General features: G+C 42.8%; 1 protein-coding gene across 9 annotated transcripts in view; it reads left to right on the plus strand.

Moving 5' to 3' along the window:
• The window catches only part of ncor1 (nuclear receptor corepressor 1), a 73,696-nt gene extending 64,012 nt beyond the window's left edge, over positions 1–9,684 (plus strand). For 8 of the 9 annotated variants that reach the window (XM_076275378.1, XM_076275371.1, XM_076275379.1 and 5 more), the window contains 11 exons: positions 121–262; positions 592–1,058; positions 1,314–1,445; positions 2,208–2,338; positions 2,846–3,102; positions 3,389–3,535; positions 4,004–4,137; positions 4,382–4,435; positions 5,047–5,259; positions 5,534–5,704; positions 6,257–9,684. In XM_076275378.1, coding sequence (XP_076131493.1) covers positions 121–262; positions 592–1,058; positions 1,314–1,445; positions 2,208–2,338; positions 2,846–3,102; positions 3,389–3,535; positions 4,004–4,137; positions 4,382–4,435; positions 5,047–5,259; positions 5,534–5,704; positions 6,257–6,492 — 2,084 coding nt within the window. In that variant the 3' untranslated portion in view covers positions 6,493–9,684. The remainder of the gene's footprint in view (positions 1–120; positions 263–591; positions 1,059–1,313; positions 1,446–2,207; positions 2,339–2,845; positions 3,103–3,388; positions 3,536–4,003; positions 4,138–4,381; positions 4,436–5,046; positions 5,260–5,533; positions 5,705–6,256) is intronic. The other variant, XM_076275372.1, reaches the window with a different exon arrangement.
• The last annotated feature ends 9,535 nt before the right edge of the window (positions 9,685–19,219 follow it).

Genomic DNA, 19,219 nt, shown 5'->3' on the forward strand with positions numbered 1-19,219 from the left:
AAATGGGTCTCTCTCTCTCTCTCTCTCTCTCTCTCTCTCTCTCTCTCTCTCTCTCTCTCTCTCTCTCTCTCTCTCTCTCTCTCTCTCTCTCTCTCTCTCTCTCTCTCTCTCTCGGTGTAGGTCCTGAGCGGCCGGGCAGGCCTGGTAGCAACAGTTACCTGCGCTCGCCCTCGCCCTCTGTGAGGGCACAGGAGAGTGCCAACCAGCAGCGGCCCAGCATTTTCCAGGGCACCAACAATAAGAGCGTCATCACGCCCCTCGTGTAAGTGCCCTAGCAGCCCCACGAGTGGCCTAAGAACGCTGCTAAACTGGGCCAGGCTATCTCTGGGCCACTCTGCTGAAACAAATAAGGTTTTTAGGAGGAGTAAAGTAGGTTAAACGGCTATTCAAACTCCAAATGCAGTTCAGATGGTCTATTATGTGTGTGTGTAGAGCTGCATCACTTAATCATTTTCAATTAAGTAGTATATCTTTTCAACAGTCTTATCTGTAGTGCGTATGGCCTTGAATAAAAGCTTCTTCTAAGTATCAGTCACCTTTAAGGTTGCCCACTAGACTCTTAGTCACTGATATAATCTGGTCTCCCATTAGAATGTCGTCAGCCCAGAGTCGCTACAGCAACGCCGCTGTCGCCCTGGCAGCCCTGGTGGACGCCGCTGCTTCTGCCCCGCCGGTGGACGTGGCCAAGGTGAAGGAGAGCCAACAGCACGAGGTCCAGCGTGACGAGGACATGAGCTCCTCGTCGGCCCGCCGAGCAGCCGCAGCCGCCGCCTTCAACGAGCAGCAGGAGGCCGAGAGGCGGTCAATGCAGTCGCCGTACGGCAGCATGGCCATGCCCGGCGGGGCCAAAGGCCATCAGGGCTACATGGAGGCACAGGCCGCAGCGGGAAAGGACAAGAACGCGCCCACCAAGTCTCGCATCGAGGAGGAGTTGCGCACGCGCGGGAAGACCACCATCACCGCCGCCAACTTCATTGATGTAATCATCACGCGCCAGATTGCCTCGGATAAAGACTCGCGCGAAAGAGGCTCCCAAAGTTCCGACTCCTCCAGCAGTTGTAAGTTTATTTCATGTGATCATATGATCTTTGCTGACTTAACCACATCCATCCAATAGCCAACTTACCATGGAGTTACACATTTTTATCAGTGAGGACCGCTCCTGATTAAGTAACACATTCTACCACATAAAATGTGTCCCTAATGTTTGATGTGCTTTTTTGGAGTTCGATATGATTAGAAGAATGTGTGATTGTGCTAAGATTGTTTAGTGACCAGTTGTGGTGTATGAATCTCCGTCTCTCCTCACTCAGTGTCATCCAATCGGTATGAGGCCCAGAGCGGAGGTGCCGTTGAAGTCATCAGCCCTGCCAGCTCCCCGGCGCAGAGTCAGGAGAAGCCCGAGAGCCCCTTCCCCCAGGAGAAGGCCTCCCAGCCACCCTCAGGTGCGAGAACAGAGCGGCCTGACCCACACTGTGGGCATGTGTTTAGGGCATGCGGGTCTGTTTTTAAATAAATAGGATTTGTTTGGTGGTCGTGTGATTACTGGGCTCAAAGTGTTCAAGCACTGTGCCTGACGTTAGGCGTGGTCTGGGCAGTTTAGGAATTGAAAACAGGCAATATGCTTACAGGCCTATGGCATCTTCAAAAATGTCTGATGACTTCAGGCACATAAATGTTCTTTGCTTTAAGCCCCTGTGGTTAGAGCATGCATATCTGTTTTAAACCAGTGGGTTTGGTTTTGTGTCCACCCATCGAAACTTGTTTATGCTGAACGAGCTGTACAAAGCTAGGTGATATATGAATGAGCTGTAGAAATTGTTTTGGAATTACAAACCTGGATTATCTTGTTGAATTTTCCATTGCTCAGCAGCAAAAAACACCGCTTGTTTGCCCTCAAACACAGGCAATGCTGTGAGCTAAACAGAACAACATGCTGGTCAGCATAGAGTCCTCATCCTCACCCTCACCTCCTCCCCCACTTACCTCACCTTACCCCTACTTACCCCCACTTACCTGATTTTACCCCCACCTTACCCCCACTTCCCCTGACTCGCCTCACAGCAGCTTTAGAACACAGCTGGGTACCGTGCTATAGAGTCTTCAGAGTAAGCCCGCAACTCAACAGGCTGCTCTCATCCTCCACCTTCTAACCCCCAACCTTCTTTTGTGTGAGTGACACACTAATGAGCTCATGCTCTGCTCAGCAGGTGGCATGAGGGCCTTCGACATGAGCCGCTACCGTCAGCAGGTGGAGCGGGACCAAGGTCCTCCAGCACCACAGCAGCCTCCCACCCCCCAGACGCACCGCGTCATGACCCTGGCAGACCACATCTCGGTGAGGAGGCCCAGCACAAGGCAGACAGCCGTCATTAATGCGCTTTTACACACAGCAGATACAGATACTAATGTAGTGTAGTACACTATACAAGCTGATACTAATACAGTGATACTACACTGCAGATACAAGCTGATACTAATAGAGTGGTTCTACACTGCAGATACAAGCTACAGATACTATACTGCTATACAGATACAGATACTACTACAACATTTTTTTTTTTATGGCTTTTGTTGCTAGGGGTGGCTAGGAGGGAAAAAACACAGAAATGGGGGACATTTGAGAAGTATACACTACTTATAAAGTAGTGTTTCCGTGGAGAAAACTACTTTTTTACCCATTACTTTACCAGTTTACCAGTTTTTTTAATTTCCCCTAGGGATCAATAAAGTATCTATCTATCTATCTATCTATCTATCTAGTTCCCTTCTGGTTCTGGGGATGTTGGCTTATTTGCATGGTTGAGTTAATGTGTGTTTGATGGATTTTGTTCTTCCCATACAGCATATCATAACCCGGGACTTTGCCCGCAATCACGAGCCCAGCCCAGCCCCTACATCCACGCCCTCGTCTTCATCCTCATCCTCCTCGTCTGCGTCCGCCACATTCCAGAGCTCGGCCCCGCACGTGTCCGGCTCCGGATCGGGCCGGGCCAAAGGGCCCAGCAACTACAGCCCTGAGAACCCGGTCCTGGCCTCCCACCACCAGAGGCCCTCCAGCAGGGTGTCCCCTGAGAACGCCACGGACAAGCCCAGGTCCAGGTACGTGGCTTTGCACAGACACACCAGCACAACACATCCCCGCCCCCCTCCGCTCACACCTGCATGTGTGTACACAAGGCTATAGATGAGTATGTCTGTACTAATTGCGAATGTTGTCCTATTTGTATATGATTCTCAGTTTTATATATTTTTATTTTTATTTCTCTTCATTCAAAAAGAGTTCTTTATTGAGCCAAATGAGTAAGTGTAAGTATTTTTTCCCTTGATGAGAGTGATGAAGGTGGGTTCGGGTAATGACGTCTACTTTTGCGCTCATCCTGTCCAGGCCAGGGAAATCTCCTGAGCGAGGTGGTCGACCTCTGGAGAGTTACGAGCCCATCTCTCCACCCCAGAGTTACAGCATGGACAAGCAGGAGGCTTCAGCCGCTCTGCTGCAAAGCCAGAGGAGGGAAGCCGACATGCCTGAGCAGAGGTGTGTGTGTGTGTGTGTCTGTGTGTGTCTGTCTGTCTGCCGGTGTGTGTGTATATAACTTACTGTCAGTCAGCAAAATTTATATTTAGCTTGTCTGTTTGTCTGTGCACATGCTTAGATGTGTTATTTTGTGTGTATGTGTGACCTATCTGGACATGTCAGCAAAATATAAATTAAGATTTAGAGTGTCTATGCTTCAGTGGTTAAGTGAGACCGAGACAGCGAGAGTGGATGGTGTGTGTATGTGTGAGATACACAGACACTGTAGCCTGGCATACGAGCTCTGCATGCCCATAGGGGAATGCAGCCCCCTCCATGCCACTCCTAATGTGGCATCGCAGTGGAGTGGAAAACGGGCGCCGTGCCTAGGGGTGTTTTCGGTGCCCCCCCCACCCCTCCTTGTCCTCCTTGCCCCCATCCCGCGTCACCTCTGCTCCCCTGACCCCCACGACCTTTCTCTGGTTACAGGACGGACTCACGCTCGCCAGGCAGTGGCAGCTACCTGCCCTCTTTCTTCACCAAGCTGGAGAACACTTCCCCCATGGTGAAATCCAAGAAGCAGGAGATCTTTCGTAAGAAAGGTGTCGGTGATTCTGATGTTGGTACGAGGATACCTTTCTTGTCTTTCACGTTACACGAACTTCAGAATCAAGTTACATGAAAGAAAGTTAAAAAATGTTTAAATGGAAATGCAATGATAAATGCAGTTCTTATTCAAGCTCTCTTTTGACCCCTCCTACTTACTTTTTCTTTTGACCCCTATCAGAAATGTATCAACCTATTTCCTATTTTTGAAGTTTTTTTGTCAACTAAGCTGTAATGGTGTGTGTTTATTTCTCATTCCAGGCAGTGCACAACCAGGTACAGAGATCTTCAACTTGCCTGCAGTAACCAGCTCAAGTAAGTCCTACTTCAACTCCCTTTATTAATCCCCCCCCCCCCCCACTGCCTGTGTTTATTTACCCCTCCTTGCACTACTGCAACTGTGGCACAAGAATGTCACTATATTGCAAAGTATATGTGACATTGAAACTTGAAGTACCCTCACATCCCGGCTCTTCAGGGTCTTAGCACATTAAAGTCGGATGCAGAAAATTATAGCCTGATCCAAAAAATGTATTGACAGGCGCAAGTTTTGGAATTTGTGTTTCACAGCAATTTTGAACAACAAATACAGACTCACTGGCCTTAAAGATAATGCATACTTTCTCCCATAAAGTGCAGGTCTATAAGGCTAGGAATATACCTGCTGTTAGACCAAGCGTACGCGTATGCGACCTGCACCGTCCTGTCAACATATTCGTTGCCGCATACGTGGCCAAAACGCATGATACTGGAGGTCTTTGCATCTTGCGGACGTGTCACGTTACCACACGTCCACGTGCGCGACCGACGCACCAAATGAACGCAGAATGCGCATGGCGGCCATGATGCGTAGCAGCAAGTATAACTCAACCCTAACCTGTCTTTATTTGTCTCTGTCTGTGTGTTCGTGTGTTCTTGCCTCTCAGGTTCCGTGAATCCCAGGAACCACTCCTTCAGTGACCCGGCCAGTAACCTGGGCCTGGAGGACATCATCCGCAAGGCGCTGATGGGGAATATGGAGGAGCGGCCGGAGGAGTCGGCCCAGGCAGGGGGTCCCCACGGGGGCAGCGCCAGCAACCCCACCAGCATGGCAGCGGTCAACGAGGGCCGGCAGGACGCCAACCCCTCCCCAAACACAGGTACGGAAGGTTTACTACGTATAGCTGTGAAGTGACATTGAAAAGGTCTTTAAAAGTCTTACGTTTAACTTGGAGAACCCTGGCGGGTACTTTGAACACACACGGACACACATAAACAAACATGTATGCACACACAAATACATGAAATCAATGAAGTCTTTGATCTACTTCATTTGTGACTGAAATACAGTAACACTCCATAGTATGACCTGTGATCAATAAAAGCTGAGTGTTTGCGAGAGACAATGACTGACCATTCTGGTTTCCTCAACAGGGAAACAGAAGCTGCAGGGAAAGCCTAACAGCCGCAAGTCCAAGTCGCCCAATCCTGGACAGGCCTTCGCTGGGGGGGAGCGGCCATCCTCCGTGTCCTCCGTCCACTCTGAGGGGGACTACCACCGGCAGCCCCCCGCCTGGGCCTGGGAGGAGCGCCCCTCCTCTACAGGTCAGAACCGCCAAACACTCAAATCATATAAAAACGTGTTGTTGCTGTTATTATTATGTATTAATAAGTCACTTCATTATTATTGTTATGTGTTATGTATTAATCACTTTTACTATATGAATTGTTTATGCTATGTCGATGAAATTTGCAGTGAATATTTATATGTAAAGCTAGATTTAAAAAAAAAAAACTAATAATAGTTGAATGAAGTTTTCAGTATTCAACCCTCAACAGATTTGTAAAGGAGAACAAATGGCATAGTGCGTTTTGGTTGTGTAGACCTGCTTGGTTACTATGCTCTTGTTAAAGCTGCGTAGCTGCAGTGTTCAGCTGGTGAAGTGTCAACAATTCTGTTAGACCTCTGAGCTCCTTAATTAGACATGAGCTGGCCAGAGGAAGGCTCGATGAGTCCCTCTCACCTGCGGAGTGGTGAAACCCATGCATCCTGTTACCTCCCCCTGGACTAGTGTTGTATACCTCACCCCACTCAGCTTTCCCCCTTTTTGTCCTCTCTGCCTGTCCGCTGTTTCACCCCCCTCTCCTCCCACACAGGGTCCATGCAGTTCCCGTACAACCCTCTGACCATGCGTATGCTGAGCAGCACGCCGCCCACCTCCATGGCCTGCCCGTCGCCCTCTCTGCAGTCCCAGCAGCCTCCGCCACCCACGGGCTCCATGGCCTCGTCGGGAGCGCCAGGGGGGGCGCCGGGACCGCAGCCAAGCCGTGTCTGGGAGCGCGAGCCGCTCCTGTCGGAGCAGTACGAGACCCTGTCAGACAGTGACGACTGAGCTCAGCCACGAGACCAAGGACGCCCCCCTCTATCATAAAAAAACAAAACAAAACAAACCCTTGCATCGCCTCGCTTCTGGGCCCTGAGGGAACAGCCCCGTCCCCCATGAACCCCCCACCCCCCCACCCCAGTGCGGGTCTGCGCCACACGCCCCCCACCTCGCCCTGCCACGAGCCTCGAAACGCAGGCGGAACGCTGCAGGGAACTGCTGGGGTGGCACTTTTGGTGCGCTAGCGCCCCCTGGTGACACAGCCAGTGGAAAATAAGGGGCACAGACTCCTGACACGTTGGATGTTGCCACGGTGACAAGTATGTTAGGAGCTTTTTTTTTTTCTTCTTCTTCTTCTTTTGTTGTTGTGGAGAGACTTAACCACGTCACCTGGCCGGGGGAAAAGGCAGCTTAGACTTGTGTTGGCAGAGGTATGTGTCAGTGTGTTTTTTTTTCCTCCCTCTCCTTCCTTTTTTATCAGTTTTTAGTTCACATTACCCAGCCCCCCTATCTTTGCTGTTCCAAACAGAAATCTGATTTTTTGCAATTGGTCTGTCCCATTAATGACAGAAATTACCAAACTAATGACACCTCTGCACCATTGTTGCACTTTTTTTGCTTTGTAAGCTTTGACAGATATAAAGGCATACTACCTAATATAAGTTATTTAAGCTGCCCCCTGAAGGGGTTCCTTAATTTGATTTCATCAGCAGTCGGCATCACCCTCGGACTTCCTGAGTTCCAATCCATCTTCTCCAGTTGCAGATGTCCTATTTCCTTTAGAGTATGGTACAGCTCTGTCATGCGAGTGGCTTGTCAATACCATTTTTTTTTTTTTAGTCTCTTCATGGCCAGAGGAAAGCTGATTCTCTCTTTTTTGTCATTTACGTTAATAAAACTCATTGTCTCGCTCCTGGGTCTGGTGTATCATTCGTTCATTTGCCAATGTGGTTTTGTGAAGGATTGTTATTTTTGCCCCAACTGAATGACCGTTGAAAAATCAAACATTCTGATTTTTGTTCAACTTGTGTGGGAAAGCCTTTGTTTTGCAAATAGGAATATGTTCATTCGTTCGTTCAAAATATGGTTTGTAGTTAGTACCATTTTTCCTAATGTTCAGCAGTTGAAGGTTGTGTTGGTGAGGAATAGGAGCTCTGCTTTCCTCAGACAGTCTTTAAGAACATGCCAACTTTGAGAGTTGGCTTATTGGCTGTATGTTCCAGAGTTAGATAAGAGGATGCATACCCCTCTCTTCTCTGTACTTGGCTAGCTTCAGGCTAGCTACAGGCTAACTGGAACAAACCCACTCCCAGTGAATTATGGTAAGCTAGGCCAGCGGTGTCAAACTGGGTTATTGCACACAGAGAGAAAAGGAGGCTATGTATTCTCTTATCTAACTTGGGTAGACAGCAAATAAGCTAATTTTCCAAAAGTTGCCTTAAAGTTCCTTTAAGGTTTGGGTTGCCAGAACAATAGCCCTAGGCTGCAGACGGAGGAGACTTCATAAGCCTTGAATAAGGTTGTCCAGGTCATGTAGATTGGAAGGGTTTAATCACATTCAGTCAGTCAATATGTACCACAATACACAATGGAGATTACTACTGTTGCATAGTGGAAGCTGAAAAGCATATACCCAAGGCATATAATGCTCCATCCACCACAGACGTCACAGACACCGATCATGTGAAGAGATTTTGGAATAGTTCATTAGGTGACGAGCTTGGTGCTTCGAATTCCCCCCAATGATTAGGATTTGTGTATTGATCAAAGATTTCGCACTAGCTTGGTACTATGTGTCATGATTGTAACATTTCCCAGGTTAAAGCTACAGCATGTAATGTTATGTTCTTTTTGTTTGTTTTTCTTCTCAGTGAGTCATGTATTAATGTTGGCAAATGTCATCAAAATCTTGTACAAGTTAAGGTCACTGAACAGCCTTGCCGGGCAAGAGTTATGTTCTCTTAGTGAGGCTCTGCCTTACATGAGCTACAAATCAATGCTTAGTTCACCACAGTGTCAGTCCAAAGTGAGAATTGATGTTATGGGCAGGCTTTACTTTACACTAGGTAGATTTAAATGTACCTGTGCACTCTTGACAGCCTTAACCGTTCCGTAATGTGTATGAATGCTTGTAGTAAGACATTAATAACCAACAGCACATTGTGTTTGCAATAAATGGCTTTTATTTTTCCAAAGGGAGAGCAGTTGTCTCACACCCAGGAATATGAATGAACCAATTGAGTCTGCAAACAATACTTAAAATACATGTGGTTTAAATGATTATATAATTTTTCTTCCTATCCTATGTTACGCAATAAGGAATGTTTGCAGTTCATCACCATAGATGTAGTTGAATACATAGTAGCCTGGCTCAACTGAAGACTGAGATGATGATTTTGGGTTAGTATTTATTCCATGTGTGTTCTTCAGGAACTGCTCCTTTTTATCTGGCTAGCCAGTACTACGCAGAACTACAGGCAGACTGTGTTCATTACGACAAATCACTTCGCACAGGTCAATAGAAGTGTTTGGGTGGACAAGCGCGGACATCAGCTCCACCAGCCATGGCAGACAACCGTTTGAGAGGTTTTTTTTGTTTTGCTAGTGTGGTGTGTGTTTGTAAACCAACCAATTATAGTATGCGGGGATGTATTGTTTACAAATCCTGATTGAAAAAAAATCCTTATCTGACTGTGAGCAACAAAGACAACTGCTGTGTGGAAACTGTGCCTAATGTCGATAAGTAGAGGTCCACTGTGTGCTTGGGTTTGCTTTTGCTTTGCTGCAGACAGGTCTGGTCTGTTATAGACTTGACATTTTGTTTTTTGTTGCTTATGACCTGAAAAAAAAAACAGCCTACCCTTAAGCTTGTCTCTGGTCATGTCTTATAAGGATACATTTTATTATAAACTTTGTGACATTGTTATTCACCCTGTGTCACTGGGCAGGTGCGTACTTTGGCAACAACAAATTATAATTGATACTTGAAATCTTTTTCAAACAACTGAACTGGTTATCACCAATTAAACCCTGCCACTTGTGGTGCAAACCTTGCAGTGGTTGCTTTTTCATTAGTTGAAAACTGAGACTTGAAAACCAGTGTGTCTTCTGTTGAAAATTAATGTTTGTATTGCACAATGTCTCTTTAGTCAATTACAAAAATTCAGACCAATCAATAAAAGTAGACTGTACATACTGAAATGTTATCCATTTATTTTTCTGATCACACAGCTAAAGCATTGTATTGTCGTCGTGTCTTGTAAGAGCTCTTTAGTACAACATTGTTACAATATTCAGGAGGATTCATTCATGCAGGGTGTCACAAGTGGGATGAGAAGACATTGTGAATGACCCAGGGAAAATTATATGAATAGAATTACAGGAATGTATTAATGACTTATATTCTATTATTCTATATTATTAAGCTAATGGTTGAAAATTCAGTTGTACTATTTATTGGGGTCTCACATAAAAAGAGCATTCTCTTCATTTTCAAATTTCAGTTTGAAAAACATAAAAGCTACTCCTGGAGACAGTGTACACTGATATTCTCATGCACACTCACATTTACAACTGTAGCATAACAGGTAATTTTCATGCTTTCTGTGCTGATTTTGTAAGCATAGCCTCAAACATTGAAATCAATGGGAGTGGTAATCTATCTCTCTGTATGTCAACATAATATGAATGTATGGGAGACACTGCCCTCTTCAGGCCTGGTCAGGTGACTGCGGACTCATCTGCTCGTGGTCAGAGTTGGAAGAGAAGCGCGCCCTGAAGCGAGTCCTCAGAAGGCTCCAGCCATTTTCTTCTCCTGCCACTGGAAAATAAAGAGCTTTGACTACCCCACATAAAGATTCAATACCCCCTTTACCTTCTCTGTTGACCGGCTGTTTTGAGATTGGTCGTGCGTGTCTTACCCTTCGGGGGTGCAGGTTTCTCCTCACATATGGTGTCCTGCTCATTGTTAAAGTTCTCCCAGTCTTTCACCTGCGACTCCTCAACTCTGACCAGAAAGTGCATACAGACATCACTATTTACCAATTACTAGGATGTGTGTGTGTTATTAGACACAGACACTCTTCTGTTTCCTAACATTGGTACTATTGAAATGTTGTTTACTTCTATATACATCCCAGTGTAGCTATATACTCACTCTACTACCAGATAAATTCACTTTGCCACTGAAAAATATTGCAATCAATTAGACTTTTTTACCATCATCATGATATATCAAAGCTTATATTTTCTCCATGTGTCCAAATATAGACTCACCTGAGGCACCATCGTCGGTTATCACCTGCGGAGCCACCCAGGTCTTTCTCTATCCCAGAGCGCAGCCTCCTCCTCAGGCACTGGGGAAGAACCCTCTCCATGTCTAAAATAGTAATAGCACGCTGTGGAGCACACAAACCCTTACAAACCTACAGGCATATATGTACATCATGATGTTCCCTTACAGAGGTCTTTGTGCACATCCCAGGTGCGAGACAGAAAAATCTAAATTGTCCACACACTTCGTGGTAGTTTATTTTCTTACTTTATTTTATCATGTTTGGCTTATGAATGAATGACGTTTCAACCTACTCAGATTCACTCTGAATCTGTTAGGCTGATATCTACTGTAGCTGACATTTTGATGGTATGTCCTCTGCACTGATATTTTAATGTTCAATGGGCACTTCAGGCCAGGGCATTTGGCATTACAATAATAACACGAGCAGTCTGCAGACCCTCCTCTAAAATATGGATCCCAAAATATGGATCCTGATCTGTCTAAATAATCATGTAGGAGGACTGAGATACAGGTTATGTTATACAGTATGTCTTAATTGGGCCCCTCAATCATATGCCATGGGCTATGTTATTCACCCCTGATATCTGAATGAGGCCTCTCAGTCAAATAACACAGTTCATGCTGTGATGTTATAATCATGTGTGGTAATCATGCTTTGTAATTGGCATCTTTTTTCACAGCAAGATGCCTTAAATATGTTGATGGTTATGTCACATTTTTTATCTGTCCATTTCTTTTCACAAAACCTGCCAGGAGTCATCATTTAAGGGGCTATTTTTCAAAATGTTCTGATATACCAGATTTTCATACATTTCACAATATTCATGTTTACTGGTAAATAAGCTGTATAGAGATTGAACAGAAAGGCAACACATTTTCCATCATGTTTACTTTCTTTCCCTGTTTGGCATACCTGTAGTTTCCAAATGTTCATGCTCTCCTCTGTGAGTTTCTGCACAGTTTGGCTCATGAGGGCGATGAGCATGTTGAGGAGTAAGATGTAGGTGAGGACGATATAGGAGATGAGCAGCACATAGAACACCTCCTTGTACTGCTGGTACTGCTCAGTGAACTCCAGGTCCCCCATGCCAATGGTGAACTTGAACAGCTCCAGAGTGGTGAAGTAGAAGTTGTTGAATGTTGGCTTGTCACTTTCACCAGAGTCACTGTCAGGCTGATGTTTGATCGCTGTTTGATTGATGTTTGATTGAAATGTTTGAGTGCTGGATGCTGAGGTTGTGTTACTGTGATCTTTTGGCACATCCATTAGTGTGACCACAGCTGTAGGAAGCACAATATAACGTTATAATGGACATACATGTAGTAAAGTCTAGTTTCATGCTGTATCATTATAATATTTACATAGAGAACTTTCTGCTCTTTTGTTGTAACTGTTTCAGTTTATTTTTGTCATTGTGGAAATACTATATAAAGCTTTTCTCATGGTTGTGTAAACACAACACAAGCTAAGCATCAACTTGCTTTCTTGGGTACGTTGTGTTATACTGATAACTAGTGACATACTAATAACAATATTTTGATGCAATTTTATCAAATTGATTAGATTACTGTGAAACTCCTTGAGTCACACTGAACATTCTGGGGCCAAGTGGATAGCACAAATCTGTACCTTCGGAACAGTCAAATATGTACTAATATATGGCAATAATACGTGATAATATGTGAGCATATAATTAGCGTGGCCTTAATACCAGCTGAAAACCCAAAGAGGAAGACAATGTAGACCAAAAGGAAGCGCAAGAGAGAGAGAGAGAGAGAGAGAGAGCTTCAATTGTGTGAAGATATCCACACTGAGTTGTAAACAAAGGCATCTTGGTTTTTGAGGAATGTGTGGGGTGGGCAGGGTACCTTCTGTATCATGACACTGTAGATGCCCATGTGTCTGAAGCCTCTGGAGAAGTACAGCAGGTTGAGCCACGACAGGGCCAGACTCAACACCAGAAAGCACAGGTGCTCCACCTGGCCACACCAGTACAGCACAAAGGAGATGATGCACAGCAGAGCCTGGAGCAAACTAGGGGGCAAACCTATGACAGTGAATAAAACTCAATGGACATTATTCACATATGCCAACTCAAGCCTCTGGGTTGAAAACTAAAAGAGGGAAAGGCTGGCTCACACACAAAAACAAAAGTAGAACAAGGTTAGGAGTAAGTTGACCAACAAAACTTTTCAAACAATACGTTTTATTTTTCCTTAGAATATGCTTACATTTTATATCTACTGTACTTAAACCATTACAATATGAGTAGGTATAGTGCCTAGTCATTTAAATCATGAAAGGTGATTTGAAAGATGAGGAGCAAGCAGCCTCTATCAGGAACAGCTGAAGCTTAGATCAATATTACATAATTGTGTATGCTGATGTTTCAGACTGAATGTCTATACCTTTACCCTGATATGATCAGAAGTGAGCTGGAAGCAACATGGGCAAAGCCAGCTTAAAAGCTCCTTGGCTTACTGGAATAAAATGCTACAAATTATGTTTGAGACACTGTGGGTTTCATCAATATCCCGTAAGTAACTTGATGCCCCAAATGTCTTCCACTATGCATTACCAGGAAGCACTGCTGCTATCAGCACAGCTAATAGTTTTTTATTTGTGTAGTCATCTATCTAAAAGGTCTAAAGAAAATGAACACAAAAATTACAGGCACATTATATAACATTATTACAGAAGTTAATTGAATTTACATCATAACTTTATATTAGTGCTAATGGTGGGCTGACCTTCTGTGTAGGCCTACTAAGTGATTAACATCATTAAAAAAAACTTTTCAATAAATGTTTAAGCAGGACATATGTATATTATATATGAGATGTGTACTGATTGCAAACTTACAAAATCAGTTCAAAGTATCCATCGATCAGCAAAGACTGCAAGTTTGGACGTCTTCTTTTGAGAAGGATATACTGCTTGGTAAAAATGGACACAGTTCAGGACATGTTCCGTATAATTTCAGTATGGCTATTTCTAATTTAATTAGTAGGCTAGGCTGCTACATTTTCAGGTTTAGACAATCATACATAGACACTAGCACTCCTATTTCTTCAATCACTGGATTCAGTTTATCATATGATTAGTGTTACCATGATGACATTAAGTCATATCATTAAGTCTTATCTTGATATCTGGCGCCCCCTCGTCCTCAACGTGACTGGTGTCCATGGGTCCCTTGTCTTTCCCCGACTTGCCCAGCGCACAATCCAGGAGATTCCTCTTCTTCTCAGCTATTTTTCTCCCTTCATCTGCATTTATCTCTTCTTTACTTCGATCATCAGATTCCAGCATGAAAGTTTGAGGATTAGTGGCCATAGTGGTTCCTCTTCTCTGGCTGACATAGTGAAGAATGAAGGCATATTTAGCATATTTATAAGTATTTTTCTCACTGAAAACCCAAATTTATGTATGTTTTTCAATCTTTGCATATTTGTACTCATATTTAAAATGCTTTGGGGCCTAGTGAACTACAAAATCTTGTGAAATGAAGGTTATAGATAGATGTAGGCTCTATAGAGCTCTGGGGCCCCATTACAGAAAGTGAAATATCTTATCTTAGTTTAGAACGCCATTTAGGATTTTTGGTATTACAGAAGCATGTTTCCTAACTGCATTTAGGGAAAAAAATCCTATCTTAACTTAAAGGAGAATTCCGGTGTGTTGAAACATGATACCGAGTGTGAACGTATGTCTCATAGCCCATCTCAGCTTGTCCCCTGAACTCCAAAATCTGGCGCTAGTTAGCCGATGCTACCAAAAGCTTTTTCAATGGGGGTGCCTTGGCATCGGCCTAGCCATGCAAATAAATCACTAGGCCTATAGATGACATTTCTGCCCACTAGGCCTATAGATGACATTTCTGCAATAAAACTTTAGGGTACTCAACATGAAATCACGACTAGACTATAGCTTAAGCAGATGGACTGAGAATGTTCCCTTTTGAATTTATAACTAACCACAGAATGGATACATTGACATGATATTTTACACTGATTCAGGATTTACCAATTTGGAATGTTTGAACATATGTATGAACACTGTAGTATTTTATATATTTATTAAGATAGATAAGCGGGTACACCCAGGTAAATCCTTGAACCAGATTAGATTATTTGATATGTATCGCCATATATTGAATTGCACATTTTGTAATTGATTTATTTCGTCATTCTGTTATTTATTTATTTCATGAATGTAACATTTGTACTATTTGCACTACCTAATACAATTAAAAATGTTATATGTATTGACAATACAGAAAACAAGTACTAGTACACCATCCAAGTTTCTAGTCATTAATATTAAAACACCTCTACCTCCAACAGCCGAATTTAGTAATCTTCTGTATTTCTGGTCCAGACATTCTATAACCCTAATTTAGATAATTAAACAATACTTCTGAGTCGAGTGCTACACCTGCATTATACTGATATAATGTATATCAAATTTCATTAACAAACCATCCAAATAAAATGACTACTTACTGTACGTTCTCCCTGCATTCGTAAAAGGGAGTGACTTTCTCTCTCTTTCTCTGAGAGTGCGCGCGTGTGTGTTGTGTGTTTGTGTGTGTGAGTGAGAGAGTGAGAGAGTGAGAGTGAAAGATAGAAGGGTTGGGCTTTGTAATAGCCATATCCTTTCTCAGGACTTGATGGGAAATTGATCGATATATGCAATAACATATTGCAGAGAAAAATTATTCAGCATGACAATCTGTTCTGGGAGACAAAAAACAAACCCTACAGTTAAAATGTTTCAAATGACCCGGAAAGTTTTCAGCCCGTTTCAAGTTCTCCACATTTTGTTATGTTTTGTTATAGTCCAGGCAAAGTAGCATTTTACGACAGACTAATTGTAAAATAATTCTTTGCAGCTTAGATCATTTCTATGAGCTGTCCAGAACAACATAGTAAAAGTCCCAAGAAATCTTAGTTGAGGAAATATGTTAAATTATCATCAATCCGAGATGCCAATAAGGCCAGGCAACAATACACCCCGATGGTATTTTGTTCCTTTACTCATATCAAAATGATACTTTACACAATGAAAGAACCCATGAAAAGTAAAAATGTTTGTATTACAAGTTTCTTTGAAAATGAATTTTAATATGCAAATCAGCTATACAATCGAATATGCCCAAAATACACCCAAATAGGCTTAATTTTCTCCTTTACTCCTACTACAGTAAAACTTTAAATAGTATACATGAAAAGTAACTTTTTTGTATTACAAGTTTCTTTTGAAATGGATTTGAATATGCACATGAGCTCCACACTTTTTGAATATGTCCTAATTTGCATAGGCAGAAACACAATTCATATGTATGACAAATAGGCCCAACCTTCATCCAATCATCCTACTGCCAATGGGTGATGGCAATGCTGCTTTTAGACTGGCCTTTAACCTGAAAACTGCCTGGCTTGGTAGTACCTGCCAGGGGTATAATCCCCTCTGGTATAGTCTTCAGGGTCACGGAGGCACACAAGCCTCCCCACCACGACAAGGTAGCAACAACAGTGGAGGAAGTGTTTTTTGTTTTATTTTATTTCATTTTTTATTTTTAAAGTTTTTTTTTTTTTCTCTCATAACACTGCAAAGCTACTTTCTACTTTGACCCTAAAAATTATTATATATATATATATTAAATGTCTTTTTGTACTTTATGTAAATAGGCTACAATTGCACGAGTTGATAAAAATGTGTAAGGTCACACAACATGAAACGTGGCGATTTTCCAAGCGAATAAACAGGAGAACTACAATGTGTGGCGCAATAGCACTTGGGAGTACTTCGACCTAGCATAGTAATATTAATTAACACCTAATGTAGATCCTATCCACCATGAAATCACTATAATACTTCTGCTTGCTATCACAACCCTTCACAATGCATGTTATAACCACTACCTGCTACTTTGCTAAGTCAGCTCAAACTAACGCCAGCAGGGCAGGTTGTCTCTATTTACGGATGACTGTGTGTGTGCCTCGGAGGGGGAGGAGAAGGGGGAGGCTGAGGGGTCGATCCAGCATGAACTCTGTGGTGGATAGGATCAGTGAATGTCTAATAAGGGGAGAACCATAGAGGGGAGAACCGCCACTCTCGGGAAACTTCCGGTTTCTGAACTGGTTGCAGTTCCTGTTCTGGTTCCACATGAGGGCGCTCACAAAAAAGCGCAGAATGAATGGCGGTTTATGGAGCTGAACCCCACAAATCCACTTTTGTCGGGATATAATTTTTGCCCAGAAATTTGAATGTTGCATGCAAAAGAGGGGGGCAGAGAAAATACACACCGCTGAGTATTATATTTTTTGAGTCACTTATTTGTTCTGAAAAGCCTTTCAAATGCGTCAATGACGTCATTCATTAGCAGAAAGCTAGTGTGTTGTGGGCAACAACGACCCAACCTGTAAGAAATCGAAAGGACGTAAGTACTCGTTCATTCAACTTTTGACCTAAAATCCATATTGATCTTGCAGAAACCATAATCCAATCTTCGATTTTTCAACGACAACCAGGTGAAAGAGACACATTTAGCCGTCTAGCTCCATTTTCTAAATTCCTGATCCTCTGAATAAAAACAGAAAATTGGAAAAATAGTTGTCAAGACGGAAAAAATGAAAAATTGGATATTTGAATCCATTTTTCTGTGTTTGTGTTGAACTGATAAGCGTTACACGGACCGGTTTTGCTTGCGATAAGTTTTAACCAAAGATTCTAGAACAGAGCCTCGGTTACTAGGTAACAATAAACAAACTCAAAGATCGTAATTCTTGATTTTGCTTACAAACTGACGGTTTTATGCGTTCACTAAACAAAGATTATGGAAATTAAACACCACTTTTCTATCAAAAAGCTTGTTGTAAAAGGCATAACTTGTTACATTTAAGAACTAGGTTTTTGCTACTGTAGCTCTGTGTGTTATGAGTCCCATAGAACAACACTGCCATCTACTGGATTAGAAAGTCTGTTAGCAGGCAAATTAGAGGCAGGCTATTTGTGGATTTTTGGGTGGCTTCTCTGCAGTAAAGTCAAGTCAAGTCAAGTCAAGTCAGATTTATTTGTATAGCGCATTTAACATGCACAGAGTGCAACCCAAAGCGCTCCACATATAAGACATACATTTAAGAAATAACAAACACAAAAGATGCCGGACGGAGCGGCGTAGTCGCCAGCGTACCCGTGACACCAAGACATACAAGACATACAACAAACAAATTAATAAATAAAATAAATAAAAATTAAAAATAAAATTAGTCCAATTTCCAACCGGCTGAAAATGTCCAAGGGCAAAGATGACCCGCGTGAAAACTTTGTCTCAAAAACACGTGTGCTGATCCACAAATGCGAAAACGAAAACTGCGTGTGCTGGTGATCCACAAATGCAAAATTAGATTTCACAAAGGCAATTTTCAGTTGTACAAATGCCATTTAATTTACAAATACACATCTACAATTGTGAAAACAAATTTACAAGTTACAAATATGATTTTTTCATATATCCCCCTCTGTGCATATACAAATATTATTGAGACAAATTTAGCTCTATACTTTCTCTGCTTTTACCTCATAGGCCTAATAAATTATAGCCTTCACTTAGCAAAGATAATGGCAAACTATTCTGGCAACGTCTCGTTTCATAACTGGATTGCATTTTTGTCTGCTTTTCATCACATTATTATGACCATTAAATGTAGGCTATAGGCCTACTATTTTGCACGCTAAAATCTGATTCATCAGGTAAACACAATAAAGAATGGGAACGTAATTCTAGTGTAATTCCTCTATGTCCTGTTGGTGACCTCAGTGAGAAGTACTGTTAAGATGCTCTTAGCCGGTAACGAGAACTCTGAAGCACTCGTAGATCTACGAGTGTTTTCACAACGTTCTTAAGCTACGATGGTTTCGGCAAACAGTCGGCAAATCTTAAGACGTTCGTATAGGGACTTTACGACGCTCTTTGGCTTCAGATGCTTTCGGGAAGCTGGGCCCTGTGTTATTTCACTACGGGGCCCCATTCAGATATCGGGGGTAGGCTAAATAACATAACCCATCGTATAATCAAGGGGCCCTATTAAGACATAGGCCTAAGCAGCGTAATTAAGGATCTTTGCCTGAACCTTTGGGTCCTGCGCCCAGGAGAAAGAAAGGAGAGAAAGGAGGAGAAATGTCCAAAAATCATTGAGAACTCAAGAAGATGTTTAGAAAATGCATAGTTTGTCAGATATCAATGTTACAAGTGATCATACCTTGCTTGAATACATACTAAAAATAGTAGACCTTGGGCTACTTGACTCGACACTTTATTCATTAAATGATTCACTTCTGTACACTTCTATTCTGTAGGCCAGTGTTTCCCAACCTTTTTCCCTCGAAGGGCCCCCTTGCCTGTGTCTAGCTTTCATGCGCAATGTCCACAT

Source organism: Alosa pseudoharengus, unplaced genomic scaffold (assembly GCF_046254945.1).
Source record: "Alosa pseudoharengus isolate Yale_2024_CS ecotype anadromous, Long Island Sound unplaced genomic scaffold, YU_APseudo_1.1 YU_APseudo_1.1_scf_8, whole genome shotgun sequence".
Classification (NCBI taxonomy): domain Eukaryota; kingdom Metazoa; phylum Chordata; class Actinopteri; order Clupeiformes; family Clupeidae; genus Alosa; species Alosa pseudoharengus.